Here is a 20,221-nt window from a genome sequence, read left to right as displayed (position 1 = left end):
ATGACACCCACTTTCCCATCATCAATCTTATTATAAGTTCCTCAAAATCTCAATAACTTGATTAGATATGACCTGCCAGTTTGTCTAATCCTCGGCCAGTCGTCCGAAATCCTATACATTCCGTTTCTTAAATACCTTACAACGACAAACACAAGACGGATGGCAGGCTCACGTCCCTATAATATCCGTTCTAATATTTCGAGCCTTTCTAACATATATAAGCAAAACTAGCTGTCCTCACATTCTTGGTCATTTTGAATGTCAGTGCAAGCGCTCGAACAGTTTCAGCACTAGCGCCTCAGAGGCTAAGAGCGAACACGTTGTCCGGCCTTTGTGATTTATCCATTTAAATTTACCTCTAGACAGCAAGCTGCTGTTCTGCAATCTGTACACCTTCTAGGACTTGACTAACCTTTCTTCATTTCAATAATCTGTGTATCTGTCTCCCATGTAAATAGATGTAAAGGAAAGTCATTGACGATCTCCCCCATCCCATTCGGCTCCATACCTAGATGTTCAGGAGTTCTTTTGTGACAGTGAATGGGGCAGTAAGGAACCATCGGGTATGATAAATAAATTTTCTTGCTAGCAAAAGGTCTGTTAGTCCTGGAAATGTGCTCATTGTAGTTTTTGTTTACAAAGTTCTCAAGAAGGTTTTCTGGAACGAAAAGCTTTATGCATGAGGAACATTTGCTGGATCTGGGCCTGTTCTCTAAGGAGGTGAGTTGGCGCTATAGGAAAACCTTGTATGCCTGGATACGCGGACGGGAAGAAGATGTTTTCATCATCAGGGAGTCCAGGATCTGAGGGCACAGCCTCACAGTCCATTCAGTTGTAAATAGGACCCTTCTCCTCCATCCAACAATCTGTTTGGAATTTCGCCTGTATTGTCAACAAAAGTTTTCCGCTTCTCGAAAGTACATTAATTTGATAGAATTATTGACATTTAATTCAGGAAAGAAAGAAAATTCATGGATATCATTGTATTTTATAATATTGTATTGCAATGTATTGTATAATAACCCATTACCGATAATTAGGGCAGACAGGGCGTATCCTGCAATTAAAATTTTGATTTTCAGCCAGCTCTACACTTGCTGAAAGTTCCGTAGAACTGAAGCAATCAGCGGATTTACTGAATGCACCTCGAGACATGGTTGAAACCACAACTGGAATTTTAGCTGCCCCATTACCAAAGAGTTGAGTTCCCAGTGTTCATTGTGTTCATAATGAAACTCAGATGATTTGAGGTTTGGTCTGCTGTTTACTTTTCTGGTTCGTTCTGGTGATCCACTTCATCAGTCGCAGGTGTAACAGGTTCAAGGGGTGTTGAAGATTTTCATCTCTCTCTGGTCACTGCCCCTCAGTAAATGCCTTGATCATTTACTGTATGGAATATATGATGCCTGTGTTGGAATGAATAGAAAACTAATGAATGTTGGGATTGAATCTCTGCAAATCTGCTCAGGATGTCACAGACAACTTGCACTCAGTGAATAGTTGTGCATCAGAAGAAATGAAAGATCTCAACTGAGTTCCAAGTTTACTATTTTACATTAAAGACATTTTCCTCCTGTTACACTACCGGAAATATGCCGGCTAATTTACCTGGGAAGAATCCCACTCCACAATAAAATAATGAACAAATGTGCTCAATATAACTGTGTAAACAAGTTGAAATGTATCTGTACACACTTTGTTCCCGTACCCGGGATTCAAGCCCGATTCCTGTCCAGAAAAGTGTCATCAGTTTTCAGTTTCGTCACGGGTTAATGGAGGAGTCTTGGGCTTGAACTGGAAATAGTTGAGACATTATAGCATATTACCGTCAGCACAGAGTCCTGGGAGTTTAGGACCATGGGTTATAATGCTGGTATAGGGACTCCAGGAATATGGAACTTGCAGAGTTTGTCTTTCGGATAGATTGCGCTTCTACAGGTGGATCTGGATGGAACTCCTCCCGCAATGAGGGAGAGGTTTCGGGCAGATAAACAGTGCTTGTGGGGAATCTCTGATTGCCGAATGGTTAGATCTGTTCCTCTTCCCACAGCTGTTCCTTACCTGCTGAGCTTTTTTAGTAATTTCTGTTTCAATTTATTACTTTCACTCTGGAAACATTTAAATCTCTTGGAGATAGGTCTGTGGATAGGCCGTCATTTTGTGATAGTTAGAAGAGCAGAAATGAAACCTCAGCTTTTATCAGTAAATTATGCAGGTACCAATTTACCTGTCATTCCTGGAAATATGTTCTGTACAGCTTTTGCTAACGAGGTTCACAATAATAATGTCAGGACTTGGGCTTCATGGACGAAGAGCATTTCATTGCTGTTAACATGTGCTCAGTAGAGTTGGGAAGGATGGTGCTGGGGGGGGGGGTGGTGGAGGTTTGTGAAATGAAATGGATATTAATAGATTTGTTCACTGGGATTATAATATTTGTCTTCCACATTTAAATTTCTATCAGTTTCGTCTTTAGGAACATAGAACAGAAATATTTTGTTCGTCCTTTGTATTGTTAAGGTGCTTTATTATCTCTCTGATTAAAGTGAGACCTGTGGTGAGAGCTTTATTGGAAGAAAACCCCAAAACCACGAATGTAGACGAGGGAACAACAAGAAGTTAAACAGCTGGAGGACTGAGAACATAAATTGGAGAAAACCCTTCTGACTCGGAGATTCCATTGATTCAGTCAGGAGAAAACTTGTTGAGTCTCATTCACTCAAACACTGGTGCTTTAGACATTACATACCTGTACAAAGGAAGGTAGGCACTAATTGGAGTGAGACAGAATGTGCATAAAAGTAACAGTTATGCACCTGTGAGATCCAGTTGCAATCACTCCATTACTGGTATTGTGCTGTTAGCCGCCCAGCTCTGTAAAGTCGCTCACATTCCCACACAACGTTTGTTCACTTTAATATCTTTTATCTTCCGAAGTAACTTTTGGTCAGTTTAGATATTTCCTTGCTTGGCCGTGTCACGTCATAATAATCTCATTATTATTGGATTGGGGAGCATGCCTTGTGAGAAGGTTGAGTAAACTCGGCCTTTTCTCCTTGGAGCGACGGAGGATGAGAAACGACCTGATAGAGGTGTACAAGATGAAGAGAAGCATTGATCGTGTGGATAGTCATTGGATTTTTCCCAAGGTTGAAATGGTTGCCACAAGAGGACACAGGTTCAAAGTGCTGGGAAGTAGGTACAAAGGAGATGTCAAGGGTAAGTGTTTTATTCAGAGAGTGGTGAGTGCGTGGAATGGGCTGCCAGCAACGGTGGTGGAGGCGGATGCAATAGGATCTTTTAAGAGGCTCTTGGATACTACATGCAGCTTAGACAAATGGAGGGCTGTGGGTAACACTAGTAATTTCTAAGATAGGGACATGTTTGGCACAAAAACGAAGGGCCTGTATTATGCTGTAGGTTTTCTATGTTTCTATGACGGATCCATCTTTCATCCCCTCCACTGTCTCGTGTCTACAACAACAGAACCCCCGACTATTGAGCTGCCAGTCCAACCACTCCTGCAACAATGGCAGGAGGATCATAATTCCGGGTGTTAATCCATGCCCTGAGCTCATCCGCTTGTTGTACGATACTTCTTGCGTTGAAATATACGCAACTCTGGAAATGAGTCGCACGATGCTCAACTTTCTGTTGTTTCTGACTTTGCTTGAGTTGTTCACAACATCTTCCTCCACAACGTCTTCCCGAACTGCTCTGACACTCTGGTTCCCATCTCCCTGCAAGTCTGGTTTAAACCGCACTGTTGAAGATGAAAATATGACTTCCACTCCAGTTAATGTGTAACCAATCTCTTCTGCTCGGGTTCCAACGTCCCTGTAAGAAAACACAAAGATCCAAAATTTTATGCCCTCCCTCCTTCGCCAAACCATAAGTCACAAGCTTTCTTCCGGCCTGAATACCACGTTGCACTGATAGCAATCCTGAGATTACAACGCTGGAGTTCCTCCCTTTAACTCATCACCTAACGCCCTGAACTCTCTTTGCCGAACCTTGTCACTCCTCCTACGCCATCACTGGTACCGAAATGGACCACGAGTTCTGGCTGTTTGCCCTCGCAGTTTAGAATGCTGAGACTGTATCCGGGATTTCCCGGACCCTGGCTCGCGAGAAGCAACATAACATCCCGGAATCTTGTTCTCATCTATAGATCCTAATTTCCGTTCCCATATCTAGAAAAATAGAGGGCTATGGGTAAGCCTGTTAATTTTTAAGCTTTTGGACAACTTTGCGGGTCGAAGGGCCTGTATTGTACTGCAGGTTGTCTATATTTCTATGCTCTATCTACCGAATGCCCAGTCACCATAGCGCGCATCTTTTCCACACTTCCGCTGTAACTTTTCCGTGCTCGGTCTACCACAGACAGAAAATGCAAGTTAACCTGTAGGGAGTCTTACAGACGAAGTCCCAAGGCCCTTTGCGCCTCGGTGTATTGTATTTTCTCCTCATTTAGAAAATAGGCAACATTTTCATTTCTTCTACCAAGCTGCTTACTTCTCGATACTGTATTACATTTACCCCTTCTTTGCACATTCCTAATGTCTAAGGTCTACTGTAGCTCCTCAAATTCCTCAAAACGACCTGTCCCTCCTCCTATCTTCATGTCTTCTGCAAAGAGTTAAATAAGGCCCTCAATTCCATCATCCAAATCATTGCCATTTAAATTAAAAATAAGCGGTCCCAAGAGGCACCCCTGTCGATAACCTCAAGTCACCGTCAGACAGGAAGAAAAGCCCCATTATACTTCCACTCTTTGTCTCTTGCCAAGTAGATACTCTTTTACCCATGCTCGAATATTTCATACAATACCATAGCTTGTTAAACACCGTCAGGTGTGGCACCTTATCAAAGTTCTTCTGAAAATCCAAGAACATAATATCGATTGATTCCCCTTGAAAAGACCTGGTTGCTATGGCCAATTTTATTAACTGCATCCACGTACCCCGAAATCATATCCTTAACAATCAATTCCAACATCTTCCGAACCAGCGAGATGAGACTAACGAGTCTCTAATTTCCTTTGTTCTGCATCACTTCCTCCTTGAGATCGGAGAGGTTTTTGCAATTTTCCGATCTTCAGGAACCATTCAGAAAACATGTAATTCTTGCAAGATTATTGATAATGCGCACACAATCACTTCAGCCATCTCCTTCATAAACCTGGTGTGTACATTATCTGGTTATGTAACTTGTCTGCCTTCTAGTTTTCCCAAGAACCTTCTCTCTAGTAATGGTAACGTCACACATTTCATGTCCCTTAACAGCTGGAGCAACGACCATACGGCTAGTGTCTTCTACGGTGTTGCAAAAACATTGAGCTCGTCGGCCATTCCCTTGTCCCCATTACTACATCTCCAGCATCGTTTTCCAGTGGTCCGATATCCACTTTCGCCTGGATTTTACACTTTATGTATCTGAAGAAACTTTTGGTATCCTCTAGTATTATTGGCTAACTTACTTTTGTACTTCATCTTTACTTTCTTTATGACATTTTAGTTATCTTCTATTGGTTTAAAAAGTTTCCTTTGCTTCGGCTTGCTAGTAATTTTTGCAGCATTAACTGTCCTATATGGCATTTATGGCGGTTTTGATTAGCCATTGTAAGCCATGGTTGTGCTATCTTGTCACTAAGACTAATTCTTCTTCTTTGGACGTATGTATCAGGACGTTTCCGAATTGCCTACATAAATTCCAACCATTGCTGAACTGACTGCATGCATGCTGTTGTTATTTTCCAATCAATTCTGGCCAACTCCTCTTCTATGCCTCTGTAATTTCCGTTACTCCATTGTAAAACTGATACATCTGACTTTCACTTTTTTTCTTCTAATTTTAGGGTGAATTCAATCATAGAATAAACACTTTCCCCTAAGGGTTATTTTACCTTAAGCTTTATAAACAACTCTGGTTCATTGCACAACGTCCAATACAGATTAATTCATTCCTTAGTGGGCTCAGCCGTCAGCTGCTCAAAAAAGCCATCTCGTAGGCTTTATCGGAATTATCCATTTTGGAATCTCACACCAACCTGATTTTTCCAATCTACCTGCATATTGATATAGCCCATGGCTATTGTAACACTGATATTTTGGCAGAAGTTTTCTATCTCCCGTTGAAACTTGCAAAGACCACATCTTAAATAGTATATTACTCCAATAAGGGGATTTTGTTACGCTTGCAGTTCCTTAGTTCTATCCACAAAGACTCAACACCTTCCGACCCGAGGTCACCTCTTCATAATGACTCCATTTGTTTTGCTACCAACAGAACCACACCGTCCCCTTTGCCTTCCTGGCTATCCTTTCGATACAATGTGTATCCCTGGACATTGAGCTCCCAGCATCATCTCCTTTCAACCACGATTCAGTGAACCCTGAAACTGTTCTGGTCCGGTCCGGAGCCCGCAGTCCAGGACTTGATCTGGTCCGCCGACTCCGGACTCCGAGTCTTGTGGCCGTCCCTCCTTTGAATCTTGATCCAATAAGTCACACCTGTGGATCGTCGTGCCTTTTTGGACTCAAGGAGGCGCACCTGATGCCCATCGGCTGGCAGGTGTAGATAAGGGGCTCCGGAACAAAGTCCAGTTGGGGGGTCGTTCTGTTTGTCTTGTCCTGCTTCTCTTGTACGCTCTGGTCCAGCTGTTCCGTCCGGTTTTCCTTGCTGGCGCTATCGCGCTGTTTGCCTGTCTATCCCGTTCTACCCGTTCATCATGGCTGCCCTGCTTGCGCTTTTCGCCTGGATTCGTTCTGTTCATCCTGTTCGCCCCGGCTTGGTGCACTCACCGCTAATCAACTAGCTCTGTGAGTCAGTTCCAGAGTTACCCTGGGCCGAGTCCCCTACTTAAGACAGGCCAGGTTACCGTTGCCTGGCGGAGGACTTTGCCTCATTCCTACCCCTCGCTTCCGACGAGATGTGCCCCGCACCTGCTCAGGTTTCCCGCGTCTTGCCCAGTCCCGTGTTCCTGCCTGGGAGGCAGCTCTGCCCAGGAGTTATGCAGCCCGCCAGAGGCTCTGTTCACTGCATTCCTTGTCCGAAAGATCCATCCTCTAGCCTAGCCAAGACCCTGCCTTGCCATGAACTCCAGGGTCCTGCCTGGCCATGAACTCCAAGACCCTGTCTGTTCATGAACTCTAAGACTCTGTCTGGAAATGAACTCCAAGACCCTGCCTTGCCATGAACTACAGGGTCCTGCCTGGCCATGAACTCCACGACCCTGTCTGTTCATGAACTCCAAGACTCTGTCTGGAAATGAACTCCAAGACTCTGCCAGGCCATGAACTCCAATACCCTGCCTGGCAATGAACTCCAGAATCCTGCCTGGCCATGAACTCCAAGACCCTGTCTGGCCATGAACTCCAAGACCCTGCCTGGCCATGAACTCCAGGACCCTGCCTGGCCATGAACTCCAAGACCCTGTCTGGCCATGAACTCCAAGACCCTGCCTGGCCATGAACTCCAGGACCCTGCATGGCCTTGAACTGCAAGACCCTGCCTGGCCATGAACTCCAGGACCCTGCCTGGCCATGAACTCCAAGACCCTGTCTGGCCATGAACTCCAAGACCCTGTCTGGCCATGAACTCCAAGACCCTGCCTGGCCATGAACTCCAGGACCCTGCATGGCCTTGAACTGCAAGACCCTGCCTGGCCATGAACTCCAGGATCCTGCCTGCCCATGATCTCCAGGATCCTGCCTGGTCATGAACTCTAATACCCTGTCTGGCCATGAACTCCAAGACTCTGCCTGGCCATGAACTCCAAGACTCTGCCTGGCCATGAACTCCAAGACCCTGTCTGGCCATGAACTCCAGGATCCTGCGTCAGCATGAACTCCGGGATCCGCCTTGTCTTGCCTGAACTCCGGGAACCGACTTCCTCCTACCTTGTCTGAACTCTGGGACCCTCCTGCCTTCTCTGAAAAAGCTCTGTATCCCAGGATCACCTTTGAATGCCACGTCCCTCATGCACGTCACGATTTACCCATCTTATTCTATCCTTTAGTTGTTCCTTTCCTGCCCCAGTACTTCAGTGCCTGCGTCCTGCATTTGGGTCTATTCCATTTCCCCCTATGACAGAAACATCGTATCTACCAGTCTGTAACTGATCTATAAATGTATCAATCTCCATTTTGTATGCTGCACGCATTAAAGTATGACACCTTTTCTACGGCAGTTCACATTTTTCGGTTGTTTCCGCGTTTTGTTTACAACACATCACGTTGACTGCCGTTTTACTCTGTCATCAGCCTCTCCTTGCTATGAGTCTCACTATACGTTGTCCATCTAACTCGTATTCAGCACTATCGTGCTGGTTCCCATTTCTCTGCCAAATTAGTTTAAACCCACTGGAACAACTATAAACGACACGTCGGCAAACAGTTAGACCCCAAGGGGTTCAAGTGAAGCCCATTTTTTAAAATGTCTTACCTTCCCCAGGAGAGCTCCTAGTCATCCATAAATGAGAACCACCAGCCCCTGCATCAGTTCTTCCATCACGCATTCACGTGCCAAATTATCCCTTTCTTACCAGCACCCGTACGTGACACAGGTGCAGATCCAGGGAGACCTGTTTCTCAGCATTCCACATCGCTCCCTGAAACCCTTACTCACATTGTCTACCGATGTCACTGGCGTCAAAATACACCAAGGCCTCTGGCACTTCACCGTCACCCTTCGGAGTGCCATGGACACGATCCTGGCACCAGGGATGCATCATAACATCCGGATGTCTCCAGCGCGTCTAACGAACAACGTCTCTGTTCTTCTAACTAAGGAATCTCCTATCATCACTGGTCTACTTCTCATCTCCCTACTTTTCTGAGTCACAGCACCGGACGCAGTACCATACACCCGGTCACTGTAGTTCCCACTGATAGGTGGTCCCCCTCAATGGTAACTAAAGTTCTATACTTATTATTGAGGGGAACGGCCACGTGTGTGTTCTCAGCACTAGCTGAGCGTTCACTCTGTCTCCCAAAAGTCACCCAATTATCCGTCGGCTGGAACTTAGGTGTATCTACCTACCGGATGCTCCTATCTATCATCCTCTCCAGTATGTCGAGATTCATCATGCAGCTTTCTCTCGGGAGCTGCAGCTCAGTTCACGGGATACATGTGTTTATCTGGGAGACTAGATGTCTCCCAGAATTCCCACATCCCGCGAACATTGCGGAACAATTCCCACGTAGCCATTCTCACGATACTATGAAGTCATAGACGAGGAATGAACAAATAAAAGCCGAGGAAGTAACTTACAAGACAATTTACCTCACGCATACCTTATCTCAACAAAGCCACTCTCAAGTCTGTCACGCTCTGAAGAACGGCAGCTCGAAGAATGGACGTCCCGCTTGTATCTGTCTTATTTTATTGACTCTTTCTAATGAATATTTTTTGCTGATTCGTCTCTCCTCAACAAAGAGAAACTGCCGAGAAGCTCTTCCGTTAAAAACTCGATTGAAAGCTAAATATTTAAAAGCACTCCCTGACGTCGATTGCACAACTCAGATAAAACTGCCGCAAAACTTTCCTTATTAAATATTCGACGCAGTTTTGAATGAAATATAGCTCTTACGATACTCTGCCTGTTGCTGATTGTTCGCTCTTCGAATCAGACAAACTGCCGCGAAGTGATGCCTCAAAAATCGATCGTCATTCCGACTAAGAGAAAAGTGAGTTAGTCTGATTAAGAGATACAGAAAATTGGCTAGAAATTCTGCTCTTTTAAACCTTCAATGCGGATATCACTAAACGGTAGCTGCTTTTACGCAAATGCTAGGAGAAGTACACATCTCCTATTTACTGTCTGGCAATGTCAGGATTCATACTCTTCCAAATCTGTGTTTATCGCCACTCCAAATTAAAATCATCTTAATCATTCATCCAAAGTTTATGAATTGAACAATATCAGACGGTTATGTCTCCCATCATTCTTGTCTTACTTCTAGGAGTTTGTTTTTTGTTGAAATGTTTAGAGATGCGCAGTATTGGATATACTGTACACCACATGTACCGATAACAAAAGTGCATATTCTGGCACGCAATGACTTTACACAGCCTCACTTAGAAGATATTGCAACGATGTTTAAGAAAATCTTGTGTTTGGATGAGACTAAAGTGAGACTAATTACGCATCTGCCAGGTAATATCATCCCTACTGTGAAACCGTGTGGAAGTTTCAGCATATTATCGGGATGCTTTTCAGCAGCAGGGATCTGGAAATCTGTTCAGGATTGGGGGAAGGAAGAATGCTGCTAAATATAAATAAATCGTGGCTAAAACTTGTTGGTCTCTGACAGTCAGCTTAAGCTGGAGAGGAAGATCGTCTTTCAGCTGTACAACGACCCAAAGGATATCGCCAGGACAAAAATGGAGTTGCTTCAAATAGAGAAAACTGATGTCTTGGAGTGGCCCAGGCCACTGTAAAAAAACAAAAAAAAAATCAAAAACTGCAAGGTAAGCAGTTTAAAACTATAGACCTGTCTTTGTTCCGTTAACAGCTGCTAGAGGTGATTCAAATAATTACGGAGCAAAGACAGGTCTATAGTTTTAAACTGCTTACCTTGCAGTTTTTGATTTTTTTTTTGTTTTTTGATCATTTAGAAACATAGAAACATAGAAAATCTGCAGCACAATACAGGCCCTTCGGCCCACAAATTTGTGCCGAGCATGTCCCTACATTAGAAATTTCTAGGCTTGCCGACAGCTCTCTATTTTTCTAAGGTTCATGTACCTATCCAAAAGTCTCTTAAAAGACCCTATCGTATCCGCCTCCACCCCTGTTTCCGGCAGCCCATTACACCACTCACCACTCTCTGTGTAAAAAGCTTACTCCTGACATCTCCTCTGTGCCTACTCACCAGCACCTAAAACCCGTGTCCTCTTGTCGCAACCATTTCAGCCCTGCGAAAAAGCCTCTGTCTACCCACATGATCAATGCGTCTCAGCATCTTATAGACCTCTATCAGGTCATCTCTCGTCCTCCATCTGTCCAAGGAGAAAATACTAAGTTCACTCAACCTGTTCTCGTAAGGCATGCTCTCCTGATTTTGGGCTCAGCTGTTGAACAAAAAGGGAGCATGTGATTCACAAATACAATCCATGGATCAAAATCCATGGTTGTAATATTAATTTATGTGACCCAAGGATCGGGGGCTGAATACCGTTTCAAAGTCGAATCTGGTCAATTGAGGAAGCCGCTTATTTGGGACATTGTTTGAAAGTCGGAATTTCTATCATTTATTTGGGACACTGTACCACTTAATTGGGACAGGAGACTGCTGCTTCATTATCTTTAACCTGGGTTTGCATTTTGCAGGGAGCAACGCAACTGACATGGGTGGCATACTTTCATGCTGCGGAGCTCTGCTGGAACGCTGCTGCAAGGACAGAGTAGCTGATCGTGCCACAGAATCGAGTGACAGTGAACGAAGAGATTGTATCGAACGTACTCAATATAATGGAGATCCAGAGGCAGAACCCATTTTACATGAAGAGGCTGCTTTCAGCACAGATGTTTTGGAATCGTCTGAAAGCTTTGGAAATAGAGCAGGTTAGTAAATTTCAAGCAGTTTCAAATTAACCATTGAGTATCATGTAAAATATTACATAAGAACACTGCCTAATTCTGAAATTGGTGAGAAGACAGCTTACTATGTCAGCAGATTATAAAAGGACAGACACGTTTGATTACTCTGCTGGACATTTTTATAAAATGTAGCTGTTGAGGTAGATGAGCGTGAGTCAGTGGGCATGTCATACAACGTATTTCTCCATCCGTTCCTACATCGAGCACGGGGTAAAAATCCATGCCGCCAATTATACGCATACGTCGAACTAACCTATCAGCCCAAACGTCTTTGGAGTGTGGAAGAAAACCGGAAGCCCATGCGTTCACGCAGAGAAATATCGACCCCATAGGCAGAGCCTCTTCACAACAAACCTGGCACAAGTTGAACAACCTTGCAAGGAAATATGAGCATACCCTGCTCAGTCATATTTTGCAAAGCTAAAAGGGATTTATCCGAAACGGATGTTGGCTGTAATTACAGCATGAGAAGTGTCAGCTAAGTACTGGGCAAAGCGGGATGAATACTGTTCAACATTTCACTTATTAAATTTTAACTTTTTCATACTTTACCATTTTTTTTGTTTCCATTGTGTAAAGGAGCACGTGATCCACAAATAAAGAAGTATCATTTAAATCGATCAACATCTCTGGTTGTAATAAACATTTATGTGACTCTAGGGTGGGATTGATTACTTTAATAAGGCAGTCGAATCCTTTAATTGGGCCATCAATTAATAGGCCGGACGCTTATTTAAGACACCTCCCTAAGAAAACAACTCAGATCGAGAAAATATCTGCGATTTATTTCATTTATTTGGGACATTTTGCCACTTAATTGGACCAGGAAACTGTAGTCAAATAAATCTTCCCTAGCGTCAGTTTCTAATAGTTCTTAACCAGCATCAGCTCCGTGTTTCATTCCGCTTCAACATGGATTTGAAGTTTACAGATAGCAAAGCAAACGAAATGGGAGGAGCACACAGTAAAATTCTATCAGAAAACCTACCGCATGAGGAGTGTGATCATGCCACAAAATGGAGTGAAAATGAACACAAAGATTCAAAAGCTATGCACAAGTGGAGCCAATTCTCATAATGGGTTTCCCTTTGACATAGATGTTCCGGAAGTGTCTGGAAGCTTTGAACCTGAAGCATGTTGGTAGATTGCAAAATAGTTTCAAATAAACCATTGAGTACCTTGTCAAATACTTCATAAGAACTGATTCTGACATTCATGAAACGATAGCATACAGTTTGAGCAGGTTTATCAAAGGGCAGACATGTTTAATTAGAAGCTTCACATCAAAAGTAGCCGGACAAATCGATGAGCAGGAGCCAGTGGACTTGACATACAGTGTACACCACACCCCATCCCATCCTTCATACAACACGTCAGGATATGTTCGCGCCACCTAATATATGCAAGTAATCAATTAAGCTACTAGCCCAAACATGTTTGGAATTCGGTAGGATACCGGAAACACAGGGAGAACGTATAGGCTACTTAACCAGCTGCGGGATTTAAACGCAGGTCGCTACTGCATAAAGACACTTTGCTAACCGCTATGCTACAATGCCGCCCTAACCTAAAATCCTAAACTGTTCAAACATTCCCTCTAACCGAAGTCCTGTAACTCAGGCACATTGCTGTATATTTTTCTCTGCGCTATATCAATCTTATTGATATATTCCCTATAGCAGGCAACCAGAACCGAAATCTGGGTTATTAAGCTGCCAGTCCTGCCTCTCCCTCAACCAAATCTCACCAATCGCTACATTATGATCCATATGCTAAGCTTATAGGCCTTATGAACAATATTCCCTGCACTAATATAGACGCAATTGCAATCAATTTCCATTCATGAATTTATGTACAGGCCTGGCATATTTTCCGTGCAGCTCCTCCACTATCTGCCCATTATCCAGTAATCGTACCATCTGTCCAGTGGTTCCCATTCCCTGCAACTCTAGTTAAAAAGCCTCTGAGTGCTGATAGTAAACCTCCCCGCAATGATATTAGTCCGTCCATCGTGAAATTAAAGTGCAGACTGCTATGTCTATACAGATCTCAGCTTCCCTGGAAGAGAGCCAATGATCGACAAATCTGGTCATACCTCCTCAAACAACTCGGTAGCTACATTTTAAACTGTGTTATCTTCCTTTTTTCTGGTCTCGGTAGCACTAGGGACAGGTAACCTCCCTGAGATAACAAACCTGGTAGTCATGTCATCCTGCCATTTAATTAGCACCCAAGTCCCCAAACACTCTTTGCAGGACCTTGTTACCTTCCTACCTATTTCATCGGTACTGAAGTGTACGGATACCTGAGGCTGCTCACCCTCCCAGTTAAAAATGTTACAGACTCGATATGAGATGGCCTTGTCTCTGGCATCTTGGAGGAAACCTGACAATCGGGGATGCTGTTCTACCCTATCACTACTGCCTGCCTGCTTTGCCATCGTCTCTTCTGCCTCACAGAGCCAGGCAGTGGCAGACACCTGACGCTGCAGATCACCTCTGCTGAGCCATCCTCCCGACCGTATCCGAATCAGTATATATGCTATTGAGAGGAACGGGGACAGGGATACCCTGCACTGTCTACTATCTGCTTAGTCCCTACTGACTATTACACAATTAACTGTGTTCTGCACCTTAGGTATAACTACCCGTCCTTATTACCTGTCAATCAAATCCTCAGCATCCCAAATATTCCAGAGTCCATCCAGCTCCTGCTCCAGTTTCGCAATGTTCTCTGGCAGAAGCTACAGCTGGATGAACTTCTTGCAGATGTAGTCGGCAAAGACACTGGAGGTCTTTCATTCTCACATCCCACAAGAAGTGTATTCCACTGTGTTGGCATCCTCACTCTCTGATTGTGCAATAAAAAGGAGGAAACTTACCCTTAAGTCAAACAATATTCTTTGCCTCTACCCGCCGAACTTCTTAAGCAAATCCTTTATGGGGACCAATGGTCCACTATCCGGAGGGCAGAATCCGAGTCTGCAACAGACAGTGCTGGATGGTCTTAAAGGGGCTTGAAAGGGGCTGAGGAAGTGGTGGACACGTTTTCTGACAGGTTAGATTTAAAATACGCAATTTTGCCTTTACTGTTGATACAGTTCTACTTATGTTGAGAAACATCAGGCAAATTTCATCCGAAGACTGGCAACCATTTTGATACCTGGGTACACTTCTGCTCTTCCATCGTCGTCGATGAAGACCTCGACACTATTTGATGATGGTGTCGAGACTAGGGCCTAATTTGGATTTAAGTGAGGGAGAGTTGCACAACGTCAGCCTCAAACTCTCTTCCCAATTCCCATCTGGTTCCGGTGGCAGCACAAGAGTCGAGACGGCTGGAGATGGGACTGGGCGCAGTGCATGACCAGGACAACTTCTGTGTCTTGTTCCACGACGCTTGAAGAGATCGCCTTCTTGACCGTTGGACCTGCCATTGGTCTCGTCCGCTCTGTCCGCCGGAGTCTGCCTTCACATGCTGGGATAGACAACTCCCTATCTCACCGAGGGTTTGATACCCGTCGGCTACCCTCACCTGGTTTAGCCGGCTTGTCGAACCCGTTGTCCGGGGTGTGGCCGCTGTCGCAAGCAAACAGCTGCGGGTAACCACAAATGAGAGTGGGGATCAAAGGTGGACAAACCTCTCTGAAAAGGACGCGACATGTTCCCCACCAGAGGCGCTACCCCTTCCTGATATCCCATACAATCCCTTGCACAGCAGAACCAGGGAGAATCGCACGTCAAAGAATTAAACTGGCAGCTGAAAGGAGGAGAGAACTGTGTGGAGTTTTAAATAGCCGATATGGTAGCATTGCCGTAACTCTGCAGTTCTATCAACGTTGGGCAGGATACAGGTTCAGAACTCACTACAGTGTCTGGAATAGTGATATGATAGCATAAATCAGTGGTGAACAGCCAACGTCCATAATTTTCAGCACCAAATTTGTACATATAACCCACTCAAGGAACACGACCTGACCCCGTTAACCTCCCTCAAATATAGCATTTAGTCTGATGTCAAGAAATCTCAATTTTGCTTTTATCAGACCTTAAAACCTACTCCTCCTTGACTTCAGAGACTCCCATATGCCTTCTGGCAAACTCTAGCTGAGATTTAATGTGAGTTTTTTTTTTTTTGTTTTTAACAGTGCCTTTCTCTTTGACACTCTCCCATAAAGCTGCGACTTGTGAAGCACCCAGGAACAGTTCTTGCCTGTGCAGTCTCCACCATTTCAGGGACTGACGCTTGTTAGTCCTCCATTGTCATAGGTCTGTTGGTGGCCTGCCTCACTGGTGCCCTTGCACGGGCACTCAGGTTTTGAGAACATCTGCTCTGGGCAGATTTACAGCTGTGTCATTTTCTTTCCATTTCTCCATGATTAACTTAACTGTACTCCAAGGGAGACTTACTGACTTGTTAATGTTCTTTTATCGATCTTCTAACCTTTTCATGGAGTTGCTTTGAGTGTTCCTTTGTCTTTAGGGTGTATTTTCTGCCAGGATACTGACTCACCGAAAGCTGGGCCTTCCAGATACAGCTGAATTTTTACTACAATCAATTACAACACCTAGACTATATATAGGACTCCAAAAACAGATATCCATTAAACTAATTATGTGAGATCTAAAGCCAATTGGCTGCCCCAGTGCTGATTTTGTGTCTCATGTTAAAATAGGATGAATGCCGATGCAATCAAATATTTTGTGTTTTATATATGTTATTAATTCCGATGACATTTCAAGAGAGCTGTTTTTACTTTGAACACAAAATTATTTTTATGTTGATCAGTGTTAAAAAGCCACATTAAATCTCCAGCATATTAGAGTTCCACAATGTTATGATGACCATGTAACCTACTCTAGAAACGGCTTAGAACTTCCACCTTGGATCCCATGCCTCCTTACTTTCTCAATAATCCTTACATGGGGTACTTTATCAAATGCCTTGCTGAGATCCATATACTCTACATCAACGCTCTTCATCAACGTGTTTTGTTACATCCTCAAAAATTCGGTCAGGTTCATCAGGCATGACTGGCCCTTCACAAAGCCATGCTGGCTAACCCGAAACAGATTATGTCTCTCCAAATGCTCTCTCGGTATCTTCTCCAATATTTTGCTTATCACTGAAGTAAGTCTCATTGATCTTTAGTTTACTGTGTTATCTCTACTCCATTTCTTGAACAGGGGAACAATGTTTGCAACCTTCCAATCCGATGGAACCTCTCCCGTCCTTATTGATGATGCAATGATCATCGCCAGAGGCTCAGCAATCTCCCTACTCGCTTCTCTCAATAGCTTGGGCTATATCTCGTCCCGGCGGTTATCTAATTTAATACCTTTCCAAAGTTCTAGTGCATCCTCTTTCCTAATGGCTATACACTCAAGATTTCAGTCCACTGTAAGTCATCCCCACATTTCGTGGTGAATACTGAAGCAAAGTATTCATTAAGTAACTCAGAATATTTGAAATAATCGGCAGATTCAGAAACTTCTGTTGAGAATATAGCGGTGAATTTTAACTAAACCAAGTGTTACAAGAGTGTAGGGAGCGAACCCAAGGACAGGACACGGGCCGGAGATTGAGTCTAAATTCTTACACGGGTGTAAACGCCGAACAGCAAATAGAGCTCTGATATGGAGCCTTGACATGGAGCCTTGATTTAGAGCCTTGACACGAAATCCTGACGCGGAGCCTTGACTCAGAGAAGTGGAGTCTGAGAGGTAAACCCGGAAAAAGGAGCTAGACAGAACAAACGGTTCTAAGCGGTCAGGGAACGTAGTTACATCATAGGAAAAAAGACCAACGGACTGGAGACTAGTGGTTGTGACGCCGAGGTTCTTGTACTGCAGTTCTTGGTGGAGACCAGGTGTTCTGTCATCAAAACGAATTAGCAGTAAATGGGAAATTAACAATCGGAATTAAGGCATAATCAAAGGGGATTAGGAGCAGAATAGGGGATTAACGATCGGGACCAGGACAATGCCTCCGCCCTCAACGGGATCCTCCATGCGAACCAGCAGGCTTGTTCAGATGGGCCGGATGGAAATCACGAATGAGGGAAGGGTCCAAGATAGATAGATAGATAGATAGATAGATAGATAGATAGATAGATAGATAGCTACTTTATTCATCCCCAAGGGGCAATTCAACATTTTTCCAGTGTCCCATACACATATTGTAGCAAAACTAATTATATACAGTATTTAACTCAGTATAAATATATGCATCTAAAATCACCCTCCCAAAAATCATTAATAAATAGCTTTTAAAAAGTTCTTAAATAGTTTACTAAAGTGCATTGAGTGGTAACTTAATCTCAGTCCTAACCCCGGCACTTTAACATGTCTTGCCCCTGGTGGTTGAATTGTCGAGCCGAATGGCGTTGGGGAGTAATGATCTCTTCATCCTGTCTGAGGAGCATTGCATTGACAGCAACCTGCTGCTGAAGCTGCTTCTCTGTCTCTGGATGGTGCTGTGCAGAGGATGTTCAGGGTTTTCCATGATTGACCGTCGCCTACTCAGCGCCCTCTTCTCTGCCACCGATGTCATACTCTCCAGTTCTGTGCCCACGACAGAGCCCGCCTTCCTTACCAGCTGATTAAGACGTGAGGCGTCCCTCTGCTTAATGCTGCCTCCCCAGCACGCCACCACAAAGAAGAGGGCGCTCTCCACAACTGACCGATAGAACATCTTCAGCAGCTCACTACAAACAAGATGAAGGAGAAGGCAATCCAGAAACGTTGCTCCAGCTGTATCCCTCCCAATCGAACAGGTACCGGATGCCCCTTCCTCGGCGGCCCACATGCAGTATTCGCCAGACGGTGTATGGTGGGTGGTCGTCAATGATCCGCCCGGATGGAGGGTGTTGGGCAGGAGGGTACAAAGGGCAGACAGAGACCGGTTTCAATTGGTAAACATGGAATGTAGGATGGATGTGCATAGGTCTGGGCAGTTTGAGTCGAACTGACATGGGGTTTATAATACGCTCAATCGCGAAAGGTCCTAGGAAGAGAGGGGCGAGTTTCATGGGCCGAAGGGGATAGGTAGCACGGAAATGGCCGGACTGGCTGCAATGTAGACACTCACCTGCTCTCAGTCTCCGGAGCCGCTCAGCGGGAGAAAGGCGGTTCCGTCCCAGCAGCATGAGTTCCTCTGCCGGGGCGGTGGGAATGGCAGGAGGAGAAAGACTATGGCGTTCTATTGGACGATTGTCCACCCTGGTAGCTGGGGAGATGAATGAATCCAGTTTGTCATGGTCATCTCTGAGCCAACTCGCTGAGACCACTCCGAAATACATAGAAACTTAGAAAACCTATAGTTGTGGTGAAACTGACCCTACACTAGCTATTACTAGGACTACCGTAGCCCTCTATTTTGAAGCTCCATGTACCTATCCAAAATTCTCTTAAAAGGCCCTTTCGTATTCTCCTCCACCACTATTGCCGGCAGCCCATTCCATGTACTCACCACACTCTGCGTACAAATAATGGCCCTGATATCTCCTCTGCACCTACTCCCAAGCACCTTACACCTGTGCCCTCTTGTGGCAACCATTTCTGCCCTGGGAAAAGGCCTCTGACTACCCACACGATCAATGCCTCTCATCATCTTATACACCTCTATCAGGTCAACTCACCTCTCATCCTCCGTCGCGCCAAGGTGAAAAGGCCGAGTTCACTCAAACTATTCTCATAAGGCATGCTCCACAATCCAGGCAACATCTTTGTAAATCTCCTCTGCATCATTCCTATGGCTTCCACATCCTTCCTGTAGTGAGTCGACCAGAGCTGAACACAGTACACCAAGTGGGGTCTGACCAGGGTCCTACATAGCTGCCACATTACCTCTCTGCGCCTAAACTCAGTTCCACGATTGATGAAGGCCAATGCACCATATGCCTTCTTAACCACAGAGTCAACCTTCGCAGCTGCTTTGAGCGTCCTATGGACTCGGACCCCAAGATCCCTCCGATCCTCCAGACTGCCAAGAGTTTTATCATTAATACTATATTTTGCCATCATATTCGACTTACCAAAATGAACCACTGAACACTTATCTGGGTTGAACTCCATCTGCCACTTCTGAGCCCAGTTTTGCATCCTATCAATGCTCCTCTCTAACCTCTGTCAGCCCTCCACACTATCCAGAGCACTTCCAACCTTAGTGTCATCAGCAAACTTACTAAGTCATCTCTCCATTTCCTCATCCAGGTCATTTATAAAAATCACGTAGAGTAAGTTTCCCAGAACAGATCCCTACGGCACTCCAGTATTCACCAAACTCCATGCAGTGTATGACCCCTCTGCAGCCACACTTTGCCTTCTGTGGGCAAGCCAGTTCTGGATCCACAAGGCAATGTCCCCTTGGATCCCATGCCGCCTTAGTTTCTCAATAAGACTTGCATGGGTTACCTTATCAAATGCCTTGCTGAAATGCATAAACACTACATGTACAGCTCTTCCTTCATCAATGTATTCAGACACATACTCAAAAAGTACAATCAGACTCATAAGGCACAACGTGCCCTTGACAAAGCCATGCTGACTAATTTCCAAATTTCCATAAATCTTCCTCTGAGGATCTTCTCTATCGATTTCAGGATAGCAATCTCAG

At 44.6% G+C, this 20,221-nt stretch overlaps 1 protein-coding gene across 4 annotated transcripts in view; it reads left to right on the top strand.

Annotated features, from left to right (window-relative positions):
* The window catches only part of LOC132388054 (NACHT, LRR and PYD domains-containing protein 3-like), a 49,453-nt gene that overhangs the window by 11,174 nt on the left and 18,058 nt on the right, over positions 1–20,221 (top strand). For 2 of the 4 annotated variants that reach the window (XM_059960413.1, XM_059960412.1), the window contains exon 2: positions 11,336–11,569. In XM_059960413.1, coding sequence (XP_059816396.1) covers positions 11,353–11,569 — 217 coding nt within the window. In that variant the 5' untranslated portion in view covers positions 11,336–11,352. Of the gene's footprint in view, positions 1–1,138; positions 1,200–11,335; positions 11,570–18,180; positions 18,381–20,221 lie in introns of those variants that run through there. The other 2 variants (XM_059960411.1, XM_059960414.1) reach the window with 2 other exon arrangements.

This window comes from Hypanus sabinus, unplaced genomic scaffold (assembly GCF_030144855.1).
Source record: "Hypanus sabinus isolate sHypSab1 unplaced genomic scaffold, sHypSab1.hap1 scaffold_259, whole genome shotgun sequence".
NCBI lineage: Eukaryota > Metazoa > Chordata > Chondrichthyes > Myliobatiformes > Dasyatidae > Hypanus > Hypanus sabinus.
The sequence above is the reverse complement of the archived record's forward strand: the minus strand, read 5'-3'. Positions and strand labels throughout refer to the sequence as shown.